Source organism: Dermacentor silvarum, chromosome 1 (assembly GCF_013339745.2).
Source record: "Dermacentor silvarum isolate Dsil-2018 chromosome 1, BIME_Dsil_1.4, whole genome shotgun sequence".
NCBI classification, from domain to species: domain Eukaryota; kingdom Metazoa; phylum Arthropoda; class Arachnida; order Ixodida; family Ixodidae; genus Dermacentor; species Dermacentor silvarum.
In genome coordinates this window covers 445,052,103-445,067,708 of record NC_051154.1, presented here as the reverse complement: position 1 = coordinate 445,067,708, position 15,606 = coordinate 445,052,103, and the positions used below count along the sequence as shown (strand labels likewise).

The 15,606-nt window shown below is 42.6% G+C and overlaps 1 protein-coding gene across 9 annotated transcripts in view; it reads left to right on the top strand.

The window, feature by feature from the left end:
- Nucleotides 1–15,606, top strand: part of LOC119437740 (sorbin and SH3 domain-containing protein 1-like) — a 266,626-nt gene that overhangs the window by 185,159 nt on the left and 65,861 nt on the right. For all 9 annotated transcript variants that reach the window (XM_049660831.1, XM_037704713.2, XM_037704711.2 and 6 more), the window contains 6 exons: nt 2,302–2,371; nt 5,891–5,926; nt 8,997–9,050; nt 9,674–9,734; nt 13,831–13,927; nt 15,242–15,285. In XM_049660831.1, coding sequence (XP_049516788.1) covers nt 2,302–2,371; nt 5,891–5,926; nt 8,997–9,050; nt 9,674–9,734; nt 13,831–13,927; nt 15,242–15,285 — 362 coding nt within the window. The remainder of the gene's footprint in view (nt 1–2,301; nt 2,372–5,890; nt 5,927–8,996; nt 9,051–9,673; nt 9,735–13,830; nt 13,928–15,241; nt 15,286–15,606) is intronic.

Below are 15,606 nucleotides of genomic sequence, written 5' to 3'. Positions count from 1 at the left end.
ATGTTGTACAAACTGTGGTTCATTGATTGGGCCGCTAATGCAGGGGTCATGAATGATTCTCGTTTTGCTCGGCCGTGATTCCACATACCTTCGCTGCTTTGTATGTGGTTACCACTAGGACTTTCTTGCTTTATTTTTCCTCTGTGTGCACCGTTTTCAAATCCTTAAGACAAGTTAATTAGGTACGAAGTTCCTCTTCGATAATTTAACAATGGCATTTACATGGTTTACATTGTTGGATCAACGTGTCTTGTTCACTTTATTTAATTTTCATAGCTTCCTGTTATCAAGAACATAGGCACTTGTCTGTTGTTCAATTTGCACAGGTATTTCCTGTAAAAAAAAATGAATGCTTGTTTATCCTTAAGTTTCACAAGTGGCATCGATGCGCTCGTTTTCGCCGTCAGGATCAGGGGCTGCTACACTTGGCAGCAGTGCTTTGCCTGGCTGTCTGGCCTGCAGTGAGCAAAGAGAACAGTGTCATGTAATGGCAGCTAAACACAATGGAAGTCTTTGTGTATAGCTTAACTGCTGCAGGCTGCATTGCCACTCAAATGCCCATTTACAGCAGGTGACATATATGCTGTTACATACTAGTGTGCTTGTGCCGCAACTTATGAATTGATAGTGCCTTGTATGATGGTGAAGGGAACTCTCCAAGGCAGAAACTTTCTTGTGAGCTGTCATTCTATTACCACGAGAAGTAACCAAAGTTGTTCTAGCATTGCCAGCCGTTTTCTCTGTTTTTCTCCTGCCATCATCGTTGTGACCACTGAAAAGCAGCAGAAAGCTGGCATGTAGAAGCATATGGAACTCTTCTTAGTGGAACATTTGTGACAGTCTTGTGTCAGTAAGTGTAGTTAGAAGCCACTTGATGAACCTAGCTTGTCAGCAGCAGCCTGACAGATGTGTTTTAATCCATGACAAGCTGAGCTCGTCACTCGCTTTGTTGCAGTGTATTGGGATGAGCAGGTAGTAAAAAGACTTTAGCTGAGTCATACTGTTAAGCAGGCTTTTTATGAAAGAATGGAAAGAAATTGCTAATGCAGGTAAGCTTAAAACTCTTATGACATTTTGGTAGTAGTATAGGAGGTTGGTTACACATTTACTGCCAGATTTTTTTTTTAGGTTAAAATTTTAATACACACAGCACTTGCTGCAAACCTTATGTTGAGAATGGTAGTTGTCATAAGCAGCATGCAGTTTGTGGTAGGGTTTTAACAGATCGGCTTGACATGGAACAACAAATTGGGTGCGTGTTGCCCCTGATTGGACATTTGGGTTTTGTCATACTAACCTAGCCATTTGTATTCTCACTTTCTGCTGCTGCTGTTCTTCAATGTGAAGTGCCTCTGGTATGAGCCACAGCGGAACTGCTGTTTAGTTTGGAAATCACATGCAAAACTACTCACCTTGTCGTCTGACTATTCCGACGTTTTCCGATTTCTTTTAGAGTACTGACACGATACTTCCAACTTCATTTTTTTTTGCATTTAGTGAGCCATAAAACAAATACTGGCAAAACTTAGAGTGTCCTAAATAATTTAATATATACAATGGTTTTCTACAACCTAGTTTCAGTGTCGTTTCCCAGGAGGTTATACAGTGTCGTGATGTCATGGTGCAGGAGGTGGTCATGTGGGTGCAGGGCTTTGCAAGGTTTTGACACTCACTGCTGCCTACTCAGTTGCCTCCTATGCTGCTAATTATTGTGAAGGGCAATGTAGGTAGGAGCATAGCAGACTGTGCGAACCGGAGTGAGTGTCAAATCGTCACAATGGCCTGCTCCCTCATGACCACCTTCTGTGTCGTGATATCACGACACATCCTCATGGAAGGCGAAACAGAAACTGGGTTGCAGAAAAGATATTATATTAAATTATTTAGGATGCTCGAAGTATTGCTTGTATCTTATTTAGGGTTTCGAGGTCCTGGACCTTCATGTAATGCCAGAAATGAACATTCGAAAGCATCACGTCAGTACGCCTTTAACGGAGGCTCTTGATATTTCTTGTTAAGTTCTGGTAAAGGTGACGCTGCTTTCTTATGTTCTCCAGACTAGCACTGCTGCTGGTGTATTACTGATTTTTGTATGTAAATTCTAGAACTGTCTGAAGGCATACAAGTAAGTGGTTCTTAGTATTTCAACTTGGTTCTGAAAATGAGGTAAAAGTAGTGCGACTGGCTTACATTGACACAAGCCAGTGAGTTGTACTTGGGGCACTTATGTATGGTTTATCACAAAAATGTTACCTGAGGTTCCAAGTTTTAAGGTAGGCTGTTTTACCACTTTTGTTACAGAATGTCAAGGACGAGTATGCCAGTGATTGGTACAAGACCATGTTCAAACGACTACATAAGTATGGAAATGGTAAGTTTCTTTGTTTAGCTGGTGGCTTCAATGTTTCTTTTGCTTCACATAGTAAAGTTTATCAAACTTTCTGAAGGTTACTTAGTAAAGTTTGCAGGGTCTCAAGCGTGCTCCTGGGACAAAGGAACAACAGTACAGTAGTGCAGACAATCAAAAGGGCATTTATTGCACCTTTCACACACCAATGCCAGCTAGCTAAATTACTATCAATAGAACATGCCGATGGGCGTAGATGTATCTAGGAGGTCCGACTCACCACGACAGGATATCGAGCGAATATGTTCCCCTCCATGCTGGAAACACCTTATCGTTTGTGTGCACAGTCATGCAAATGGCGGTGCGCTCAAACGATTGAGTTCGCCCTTCCCGGTGCCCTGCTCCAAAGCCTCGCGAGACGGCACCGCAGAGTGTGCCGACATGTGCACAAGTCCCCGTACTCTGCCAACCCCAAGCCAAACAAAAAGAGGCTACTCCCTTTTGCGCCCGAGTAACCCTGCCGTTAGGTGGCGTTAGCAGCGCAACACTCGTGCCATCTCTTGTACTATTCTGCAACTTCACTGACCGCCGGTGGTACTTAGCTACACGGGCGAGCCAGATTACAGGAGATGTGAGAGCCATGTGGGGAAAACAACACAAGGGGGTGCAAGAGAGTCGAGCGTGCCCATAAATTTCACAGTTGTGGGCTTGATGCATTTGCAGTCTGTTGCAGTTCGAGCACAGCTTCCTTGCTCCAAAGTGAGGTGTGACTGTATACACAAAATATTGATCTAAACTGTAACATGGTGCAGCTTTTTTACACTCACTCCTTTTTATTGAAATACATAGCAATTTTCTTGCGCCTCAGGGGCTGTGGCATTGCACTGCTGAGCACGATGTTGTGGCTTTGATGCCAATCGCGTCGGCTGCATGCCGATGGGGGTGGAATGCAAATACGCTCATGTACTGTGCATTTGATGCATGTTAAAGGACCCCAGGTGGCCAGAATTAATCCAGAGCCCTTCACTACGATGTCCCTCATAACCCACTGCACAGTTTCCGGTCGTGAAACCCCACAATTTATTTTTTAATCTTTGAAGGAGAACATAGCACAAGAAATTATGGTTCAACAGTCAGATAAAGCTTTTTCAGAATTTTGCAGTTTTAGGTTCCTTTATCGCTCATCATTTCGATGGAGGCGAAATGCAAAAACGCCCGTGTGCTTGCGTTATAGTGCACGTTAAAGAACCCCAGGTGGTGAAAATTAATCCAGAGCCCTTCACTACGGCGTGCCTCATAATCAGAACTGGTTTTGGGGTGTAAAACCCCAGAAAGAAGAAGGTTCCTTTATTGTTTATTCTTCAAACATACATTAAGCTGCCACTGCCATATCTGTTTTAATTCATGCAGTGGTACTCTATCCGCACCACCCAGCCATTGGCATCTTGTTTGTGCTTCAACTGTTGATTTATGCCTCGTTTTTATTATTGCATTATCATTATTGCAAGTAACAAAAAGCCCAACTTGTAAGTCAGTTGCCAACATTGGCAGCCACAGCCCCCATGGTGCACATCTATATGTTTCCACAATGTAATCTGCTTAGCATAATGATGTGTGCTCACATGTCTCAGCTAGAATTCATATACGTGGTGAATTGAACTCTTGTCAGGGGAAGAAACTGTACCACTGTATGCTCAATAAATGATCTTGTCTCGAAATGTCTGTTCCTATAATGTGAATGGTAGCTCTGCAAACAGAGAAGAAAGCCTCGTGATAATAAACATTGAGAACAGTACAGCACACATTAACTATTAGGTAGATGATATGATGTTATGGCATAACTTCTGCCATAATAGCTTAATGGTAAAAAATGCTGATTTGTGTCCTTCAGAAGATGTAATGCCATTCTCAGAAGTGGAGAAAGCTGCGAGAGAACTACACTGGGCAGCTTTTAATTAAGTAATAGGTCAGAAGATGCCATGTTTATAATAGAACAAAGGAACTAAACATAACTAGATGCTCACAGTTGTTATGTAGTACTACTAACAACATTTGAAATCACTGCTGATATTTGTTACTCAAAGCTCGAACTAAAGTTTACGTCATGGTGGCACCTGTATCATTGATGGTGGAAACGTGGTAGGCTACAATAAAGGTATAAGAATTAAGGTGCCATAAATTGAGATAAGTCTTTTAGCAGCCAAAATATGTTGCAGTCCTCATTAGGTTGGTGCAAGTTATTTTGCAAAGCCGAAGGAAACTGCTACCGTCCATGTTCAGTCAGTGAGCAACCTCCATGTGCACCATGGATCTGACTTACAGGAGAAAATACCCTATAAGACACTACAGCAAGAACTGAGTGTTTGTGGCTGAGTTTCCAGGTGCCATTAGTTACACTGCTCTTTAGCATAAGTAGAAGGCCTGCGTTCTTGACCACATGCCTACCAACTCCTAAATTTTTCATGAAGTTTACAAATTTGGGCTTGTTCTGAGATTATACAACTGTTGCGGGAAAGTTTTACGAAACTCGAGTTGCATTTGAGTCGGTAAACTTGCGAACTCAAACTTTAGTTGGACGTACTGACCAAACCAAGATGCGGCATTATCAAGTAGGAAATATTCAAGGTATGGACGGGTTACGGAAGTTCCCAACAATCCTGGGGATCTTGCCGATTCTTCAGAGTAATGAAGGGTGGGGGGGGGGGGTCTGAATGGGAACGAATATTTAGTACTACAAACAAGACCCCAACAGAGTATTGCTCATTGGCCTTTATGCACTTCGAAGTCTTCTGATGATGAAAGGATGCTCGATATGTACTAGCTTAAAGCAAGTTTACTCAAGCAAGTTCCTGAGCCAGGCAAAACCAGCAGCAACACAGGCGCTGAAAAAGCCGCTGTGATCTAAAAAGAAACAATGTGTTGCTTATCAGTAAGTGCTGTTCCAAGTTTGCTGCGGCTTGTCTGCTGCGTCTGAAGGTAAATCGTCAGATAAAGTGCATATGTCTCTCACAAAAGATGTGTGCTCATGGCAGACTTTTAAAAAAGGTGTGCTATTCATCCCTTCCTGAGGATCTTTACGAATAATAAAGCTCATGCGCTGGCAGGTATGAGACTGTAAGCATGTATTTTTATTAAGTATGAAACTTTTATACGTACACTAGGCACTATAGTAACAGCATTGCAGAATCACTCTGACATTTAAAAGTTTTCAATATGAAATTTTTGACTCAGTAATGAACAGGGTACATTTTATTTCTATTCAATATTGTGAACATTTCTTTGTGCACTTCTTGTAGCAGTGGTTGTAAAATCTGGCTGCCCTGTGTAAATGTCCAGTAAGTGTGCTCTTGCACTCGTGCACTTGAAGTGTTTGTGGCAGTGAACAAGTTGGGTCACAGATTTTCGAGGAAGTTTCTTCTTCAGCTTGGTGCCTTGTAGACTTCAAATTTTCCGGGTGAAGCTTTTACTCAATGCGCCTTTTCATTTCACTCTCACTCACAAAGAAATTCGATCAATTGTTCTGTTTTTCCTGTTCCTGTGTAGGTGACTACCAGACTGTTGTTGACTACAGAAGGAGAGGTCAGTAAACATTTCAACCCCATAAAATGCTGTTAGCATGCATCCACGTACAGCATTAAGCGAACATTTATTTACCTTTTTTATGACAGACAATATTTATTGTGCTGTCTTTTCTGTTTAATTCTTTTTCTAGGAATTGGAAACTTAATATGATGTTAAAAGCTCTGGATGGTGCCTGTGTGAATATGAGTGAAGGTTTGTTGTTGGTTATGCTATCTTAGAGGAAACATTTCGCTGCACAGTTTCTGGCTGTCGACGATTGGCCACAGAACACACATTTTTATATTCCTGTATATGTTGGAGCATAAAAGTTTGTACTTCTAATTTATTTATTTGAACGTACTGCTAGCCTCCCATTTGAGGCTGTTGCATGAAACTTAACTCGTTGTCACCCATATATTAAAATGGCATGCTGCTTTCCATTATACGACTGTATCAAACATTAAGTCTTCCTGTGCTCAAATTTCATTCATCATGTCTAGCCTTACAGGGACACCATATAAAAAAAATTAAGTTAAATTGCTTAATCACACATCCCCTTGGCAAATGAGCAACTTGTACTCAGACTGGAGATTTGGTGTGGTAGAAACTGAGGCAAATGTTTTGACTCAAATACCTCAGAGACTCTAAAGTGCTTTCACTGATGGAACACATAACGGCAGTTTCTGGCTGAGGTTAGTCAATCCTGAGAACTTTTTAAAAATTATTTCGCATTCATAAAGAGTTGAAAACTTGACCTGGCTGCTTTTGTGGACTTTTCCATCTGAAGGAGTGCCGATTGAATCCTAAAAAAATTGCATGCGATTTCTAAAGTCACTCTACGTACTTAGTGCCACGGTTTGGGCATGAAATCCAAAGCACAAAGCGTGTCTTCCATTGGCTCCTAATAAGGCACCTTTTTCTTGTGAGCTAATGCGGAGAGATCCAAAAGAGTAATCTACTGGTCCCACCTCATTCAGTGCCTGTCCTTACTGTTCTTTTAATAGCACCACTGGTGACTTGCGATGTAGAATTCTCATGACCACATTGCATGATAGGAAGACAACTTATGTGTGAATGTTTCACAGTAAAATGCAGAAATGAAAGCTCACAGATCTTCCCACAGAATGAGCAGTGAGACGACGTACCTAGGAAGAAAGCAGCCACTATGTCCCTGTGTATCTGGCTGTACCACATAACATAAGACCAGTTTTGCGGCCTGCCTCTTCATTCTTTTTGATGCTGGTGCCACCACACTCGAAGTGAACAGCCTATTCGGCACCACAGGTATGGTCCCTAGACCTACCATGGGACAGGTATTTCGAGCCAACTTCGGGGTCCGCAGATGCCAAAGCAGGACAAAACATCATCCCACATGTAAGCCGTGGGACAGCGGGACCATGGCAGTAAAAGCAGGACATGTCCTGCGCTAAATCGGGGGGCGTCTGGCCACCTTATTCATGTGTTCATAGACATACAGGAAGCTCTGATAATTTTTCTTTGTTTACCTACACTGCACTCTTCCAAATGCAAGGTTTAGGTTGTATACATCTTTCTTTACTTCCTTTGTTCACTTGGTTGCAATTGGACAGGACAGGGAGACAGATGGCACTGGTGGCTCACAAAAGGTTACCTTGTACTGGCTTTATATTATCCCATATATCATATGCCCTTGAAAGCTATGCTGTGAAACATTTCAGCATGTGTCATATAGGATGATGGTGTCATTCCACTCTGCTGTTTAGAAAATCTTACATGTAACAGAGTATCTTCACAGTTGCCCATCACATCCAGCACTACTTACGGTCTCCACTTTGTTTCCCAACATTGTCATGTTACTTTTATGTTCATATATTTGGGTAATATAAAAAATATGCGTGCCATTTCTGTGCTTCATTTATTCATTTCAGACATTGTGAACTTGTGCACTACCATTAGGGCCTTGCTGGAATAAATTTTCAGTAGAGATATGCTAGGATGGGGGTTCATACACTAGACCATCATTGACTCCTGATTCATTGGATTTCCTTCAGCAAGCTATACAAGAATACCTGATTTATTTTATGTTTAATGAAGTTATATACAGTGTCCGACTGGGGGGGGGGGGATAATTCGGACTCAGCGGAGTTTGAATAATCTGGAGTCGAAAATATTGAAATTGCAAGAAAATTAGCTACTGTGTTCCACAAGTGGCCAACAAAGCTTGTCAACACATTGCTGTGTGCACATATGCTTGCCTGTGACCTGGTCAGCCGGTCTTATGACCATTATCATGCTGTTGCTGCAGAGCGATGAAAGTACAGTGAATCCATGCACTCAATCTCTATCCCTTGGCAACTTAAACCGAGGTTGAGCGCACTCTGATAACGAAATATTCACGGGTTTCTTCGCAACAGTCAATGTCTTTAATCGCCGTCCTTGTCATCCACACATTGAGGGTATACAGTTGGCGCCACTTGAAGCTTCTTGATTATTCTGAGAGACAAAACAGCGTAATAGCAATCAAAGGAGTCTCCTGGAACGATGTTGCTCTTTAGCGCATAAAGGACCAAACGCTAGATGCATGGTACTCGCATTGCAGACCACAATTGCAGCCTCCCCCCCCTCCCCTTTTTGTGTCTTTAAAAATCATACCGAAAATTGCCTACACATTGCAATCGGACACAATACCAAAACTGCCTTCGTGGCATTTGTATGCTTTACTGCAACTTATGAATGTATTGTGACAAAGCTGACTTTAAGAAAACCGTATAGCAAAGCTTACTTTAGGAAACCGGCCGCCGTTGTGCAACACATACTAGACCCTTGCCCATTTTTCCTGCTAAATACTCATATGTGTGTTTGCTACAGTCCTGTGGTATGTCTTGGCTCCATTTTCTGAAGTTTCGTGAAAGCATGATTACTGCTTTTATTGCCAGTGCTTGGCATGCGTTGACTTGATTGCTCACGACAAAAAATTTCTTGTGTGAGCTAACTTCAAAGGGAGCTATCTTCAAAGGAATGACCTTCAGTCCTGGCTACCTTTAGATGCTTACTGTACTGTGCATTGTGTTTTTTTTTAACTTTGTGTCACCTCTGTTTGTTTCTTAAGGTAATCAACACAGTGATGGATACATGTCGGAGCCAGATTTCTCAAGAGATGATGGTGAGTAGAGACTTCCATTTTTTTTACTCTGTTTCTAAGTTCTCGACACAGATGTTTAGCTGCTGTAATAAAAGTAAATGGAATATGCTTCTGAAAAATGGCATCAAACTTGTGGTCAGACAAGTTTAATTGGTTAAGAGTTGTTTAAGGTGGAGTTTTATATTTCATTTTCATAATTTGAGGACAATGCTTGTTAGACTGATTTGAAGCTGGCCCAAAAAATAGGTGCCAAAGAACCAGGCTTCTATGAGTAGGGGAAAAGTTGAACCAATAATTTTTCAAGTACCTGCACTTGTCTGAACTAATTATGGTAAATAAATAGTTATTTTACACCAAAATTAATATGCTGCATGGCTACCAACTATAAAAGTTGTCATAGAACATTTGGGTTAAGAATGCCCCAGTGTATGCAGAATGTTAGAAATTTATTGTTACTTCACAACTGTCGAAGCAAGCAAGTGCTTTTAATCCTGTGTTATGGAACTTGCTGACATGTAAGATGGTAGGAACTCGTAATGCATCAACAAGGTTGTACTTGTTGCATGCAGCAAGCAGCAATTACTGCTAATTAGCAGGAATTGCTGCATGCTTATGCCGTTCTGATGTATCTTCCTTTCCCCAAGATCGGCCCATGTTTGGTGGGAAGGGAGCCAAGAGGGCCATCAACAGGAGTTATGCAAACGGGTGAGAGCAGCTGCTTTCTTTTTCATATCAGTTGCTATTACAAATATGCTGGCTCGTCTCTTGTCATTGACAGAAAGTGGAACATCAGCCACTGTAGGTTGCTCAATTAACAGAGCACCATAGTTGATACATAGAGGCTGACGATCCACAGCCACTGCCATCTCTGTTTTCTTCAGTGTTTTATGTTTTCTCCTTCATCTCCAAAATGAACAAAAAAACTAATGTTCCTCTGCAATCATAAATGCTGAAATGATTGCTTTCAGCCCCCAGTATGTTTGCTAAAAAGCCCTCAGCCACTTCAAGCTTAAATCTTGTGTGTGAAGGACATTGGGGAGGCTTACTTTATTGAGTTCTGGGTTCATCAACAGTTATTACCTGTTTTGTTTACAGGAATTAAGGGACTTTGTGTCTCTTGAGGTGAAGTGCAGTAAAATGGTTCATGTTCGTAGGTTGTTGCAGTCACCTTGTGATATCGCATAACATTTTATCACAGGCACTGCTAAAATGTTATTTGCCAGAGAATTTGAATTGGACACATGCTCTTGGGTGGAAATGCAACCAAGGCCAGATATATCAAATTATATAAATAAATTGTGAAAATATCTTGGTACAGTCAAGTCTCGTTAATACGTACCCGCTTATGTGTAATTGCGGTTTAAACATAGTTGCGACGATTCTCCCACCCAGCCCCCATTGAACCCCATGTAGTGGCTGACCGCTTAAGCCGTAGTCACTCATTGTCCACCACACGGTTAGTTCGAATTGTTTTTCTTTCTTGTTCTACATGCACAGGCACAAAATCGGCAAAATCTCATGTGCGCAGACGTTTGATTATCGAGTTGCGACGCCCGGACGACAGTCGCCAGCGATGACGTATTTCTTGCTCATACAGCTATTGCCGATAGCTGCGCACAAAAGCATGGCCTTCGAGATTAGCTCTCAGTAATGTACGAGTGAAAGCTTGCGAGGGTCAGCAGACTCGATCTTGCGTGCACGAGGGAGAAAGGTTGGACGGAAGTGCGCGAGGCACGGCGAGGGAGCTGAGAAAGGGCGAGGGTTACTTCGGCGGCGGCCGCTGTATGTTGAAAGCGATCTGTGACCTGGAAAAAGTGCGCGCCCGCGCGGGCCTCATCTTCAAAGTGATCTGCAGACAAAGTGCAACTAGTGCCGGTTGCTTCGTATGTGCTGTGCTTTCGACGTCTAGTTCGTGTTGAAGCGAACTGCTACCGTGTCTCCGCACTCCAGCATTTTGTGAGCAAATTTCTGCGGTCATCGAGCCAGATGTGTTCATGTTTAACTGAGCGCGTGTTACACCGTGCTTGTTAATTTAGTTAGTAAGCGGGGCCTCATGGACAAACTGGCTCGCGGCCTTATTGAGTTCGAAAATGCCGTCGTTGCAGCAAGCCCACCATGGCGGCGGCAAGTGAAATTTTTTGCTGCCTACCCGCAAATAAAGTGTGTCTGAGTCCGTGTGTTTCAGAGCATCGTGATATAGTTCTTTTTCGGCCGGTAAGTAGCTGCTAAACTGGCGTTGGTGGTTAATTCGTGCATTGTTTAGTGCGTATCTATACATCGTTCCCGGCCGACTACGTATTAATGAGGTTTGACTGTATATAATATATACTGATAGAAACAGAATGAAAACTCCATGTGTCTTCAAGATAATTGTATCCAGGGCCTGCACACTGTGAAGCTTTAGCGGCTATGACTGTGTGCAATGTACACATTGCATATATGAATTGGTGGATTGTGTAAAAATGATGTGATATAGTAGGCCTATAGTGAAGTCTCCTAATTCGAATTGATGGATAATTTGAACTGGTCAGTTGGTCCCGGCAGAGTTACATGGATTTGAATAGGGAAAAACTCCCGCAATTTCCAATTCCTAGAATCGGGCAATGGTTGCTTGTTTCAAGCAAAGCTTCTCGCTCTCACGGACAAACTTGAGCCAAAGGCCAAAGTCCGATGCATCGCCAGCCACCGCCATGATGCTTACCGCAGAAATTGAGCCTCTTAGCTTTACGTGATACGTTAGGGCCACAGCACAAGCACTGCCTCTCCACTGAACTGTGGCAAAGTGCCACGTGAGCAGCGTTTTAGCGTACTGTCATTGCGTGCTGCACTTCAGTGGATAAGCAAATTAATGATGCTGTGAAGAATTGGACTATTAAAGTGTTCCGCATCACCAATGAATGATCAGCGCTAATGCTATGGCGTTATCTGATAATGTGTACTCTATGCGGCACACCAATGCGAATATTCTTCTCTTTGCATTCCCAGCTCAAGTTAGCTTGTCGGGAAAAGGGGGGGAATGCCAACGGCTTTTTGCCTTGGCACACCGAGCCCCACGGTTGGCGCATGCCTGCCCATCAAGTGTAGTCCGGTACAAGCTCAAGGAAATAATAGACGACAACCACGTGTACACTCGGACAACATTTATTACGACTGCAACTAACACTTTGAGCATGCCAGCTAGCTATAGTTGACATTGCTGAGGGCTCCCTCGAAGATAATAATACACTAGGTAAAGAAGGGATTCCGACTTACCAACTGGGAAACACAGGCGGCCGCGGCATGAACGTGGTTGACTAACCACTTGTGGGAATACGGGAGTGGCGGCAGAGCCTTCCGCTATCACCGCTTGTTGGGGACCAAAGAGACTCTGGCGATGTCAGAGGGATCTCACGTGACACACCCGGTGGCGCTGATAGCGCTTGCGATTCCCATGCGCCGCCCGCGAAAGGAAAGCTTCCCCTCTCCTCACCTTGCCTGGCGCACATGCGCCCGACGTGACGTTCGCCATGCATGCGGCGGTCATGGGACTCGGAAGATTTCCACAAGCTGCACTCATGGATCCACAATTTCTGATACAGTGCTTCCAAACAATGCATAGTAAGGCACTAGGCCTCGGTGATATGGTACAGTCGCCGACCAATAATTCGGACAGCTTCAAGGAAATTTCAGACACCTTACAGTGCAACACTTAAAATTTAGGCTCTGCCTGCACAGCCATGTGCCAATTAAGCCACCAAGTTGACCAAGTCGAGCAGTAAAGCGATATTCTGATAGAGCATGGGCGCCTCCTCGAAACTGCAAGCAACAATCTGCCTAGTCAATCTAGTTATAACTGACTTCATACAAAACACGGCGCAAGCCAGTCCAAGCCGCTAAGTTGTGAAGGACTGTATTTGCAGTTTGTCGTGCAAGTTCCGTGCATCCAGGTTTGTTCCTTTACGTATTAGATTGCAACCCAGTGGTGGGCGACTTCTTTGACTGCTATTGCAAATTTTTATCGGGTCACAAACGTTAAGCAGCTTCAAACAGCATCATCTCCAACCTCTATGTCTCCAATGAAGGGGGTAGCAATTAAGTGAGGGAACTGTCAGACACAGTGCCTGTTGCGAAGAAACCCGCGATCATACGATTATTGGAGCACAGTCATCGTCTGTTTCACTTGCAGGGGATGGAGATTTGGTGCATTTGGACACTGTACTTTCTTTCACCTGCCTGTAGCAACAGCCATGACAGTGGTAAAAGTACAGACCTGAAAGGCCACATGCAAACATATGTGCATGCGTGCAGCAACACGTTGACCAGCTTTTGTGGCCGCTTGTGGAATAAAGACTAATTTTCTGACGAATTTTATATTTGTCACTTCATTTATTTGGACTTTTACGCAATTCCTTCAGATTTCAAATTACCGGTTGGTGACTCTGTTGGGCGCTATGCCGCATATTTTATTGAGCGCGATATTCAAAGGAGCTCTCTTTTGTTCGAACTCTGTTTTACTCGAATAATTTTCCGGTCCCCTTGGAGTTGGAATGAACTAGGTTCCACTGTATATTGGTTGTGGTGTGTGGTTTGCCCATTGCCTGATAACGAGACATTCAGAGACTGTATTGTAAGAGCAGTTTCGTGCACCTGCAAAGCACAGCTGCTTATTGTGTGCCCCACTGCTGGAAGCAGTCCTTCTGATAAGGGTATGCCAAATTTCTTGAACTGAGAATGCGAAGTATGTGCGGTTAATGTGTACAATAAATCCTGGCTATTGCACCAATCAGTACTCATGTTTCTTTTGTGTGTCTCGTTGGGGTAGCCTGTCCACAATGCCTAGCTCCTACAAGATTCAGCCACGCAGTATAGAAGAATATGAACCTGGCCACTCATCGATTGCGGAAAGAGAGGCGGCCTTTGTGAGTATCAGTCAGTTTTTCACAGTTCAAGCATTAGTGTGTGCGTGTGATGTCTACAAATGAGCTAGGCTCTAAAATTCAGTAAGATTTAACAACAAACTTTCCGGATAACCGTATGCAAAAGCAGACGGTAAAGCCAGTGAAGGCACAGGGACAATTATTTATTATGTTTCATTGAAATGTAGAAATAAAAAAGATATGAAAGTGGATGAAAAGATAACTTGCCACAAAGGGGAGCTGAAACCACATGTTTCGCATTATGCGCGTGGTGCTTTACCACTTAAGCTACCATGGCAGGCCATCCTACCGCACACTTCCTTGCGCATTTCTGTATGTGTACAAGATTAGCCTTGGGAGTGCTAGCCAGCGGAGCTCACAGCCGTAGTGAAAAGAATGTTCCATATCATTGCTTATGAAGGCCAGGTATAACAAATTGAAAACCGACTTCCTGATATCAACTTGTGCTTCTGAAAATTAAATACAAGGAGACACTTTGATCGCACTAGTGCATTATGTGCTTTTGTGCTGATTTTTTATTTGGTAATATGTGTTGATAAAACAAACAGAGCACTTTGCATGCTAAAAAGTATATTCTAGACACTGTACTTTTATGTGTATACCCACATGAAAAATGAAAATACAAAAGTTTGAGGAAGATGGAGGGCGGAGAGAGTGTATACACAAGTTTGCCTTCAGCTTTGACTTTACAGCAGGGCACATTGCACTTAAGTGAAGCCGCATGTGAAGGCAAGATTCTCGTGGTCAGGCCATCCACAGCCTTATACCTGCCTCTACCAGATGCTTTTTGAGTCTCGAAATTATGCAAAATGTATGCAGCATCTATAAACTTGTGTTGTACGCTACACTTTGAAATGCGAAAAGTCACTTGGGCTGGGGATGCATAATGTAGGGTACTACTGTACTGTTGTGGCTTGTGCAGTCAGTGGTGCAAACATACTGTGAACTTTAGTGGCAATACCACGTTTAGTAAGCATTGTTTATATCTAATTACAGTAAAACTTCATCATAACGAAGTTGAAGGGAGAGCTAGAATTACTTCATTATATTTATTACATCTTTATATCCATTATTGCATGTACTGCACTATTAATCTCTATGGAGATATCAAGGGGAATATCGTTATATCCCTTATTTCGTTATATACATTTCGTTATAACGACGTTTGACTGTATTTGTGAATGCTGGTAGAAATTCAGACTTGCAGGTTTGGATATGATCTCATATTTGTTTTTTCTTTCTTTTTTACATTTGTACTATTAAGTTGAAGTTTTCTTTCAATCTTTTCTTTTTTAGAGCTCTCGATACTTGCCTCCTTTGGACACACCAAAGCCAAAGTAGTAAGTACAGTACAACTTCCATTAGTAAATTTAACTGATGCATAGTAAAATAATTAGTGCGTAGGAGCTGTGTTAAAGGGTTAAGGCCAAGAATATGCTTTTTTTTTTCGCTATCATATTGCAGGGTGGTGAAACTGACACAGGTCATTCAAGCAAAACTTAGACAAGCTTTACCTCTTGTATTAGTGAACTGGATTCTTCAGTAAAAACAATCTAGTTTATATCTGAAGTGCAGAGGTAACAGGATAAATTTTAGTTGTAGAGTTATGGACTGTTAAGAAATGCCTAATGGGTCAGTTCTGAAAGAAGGAGGAAGAGAAT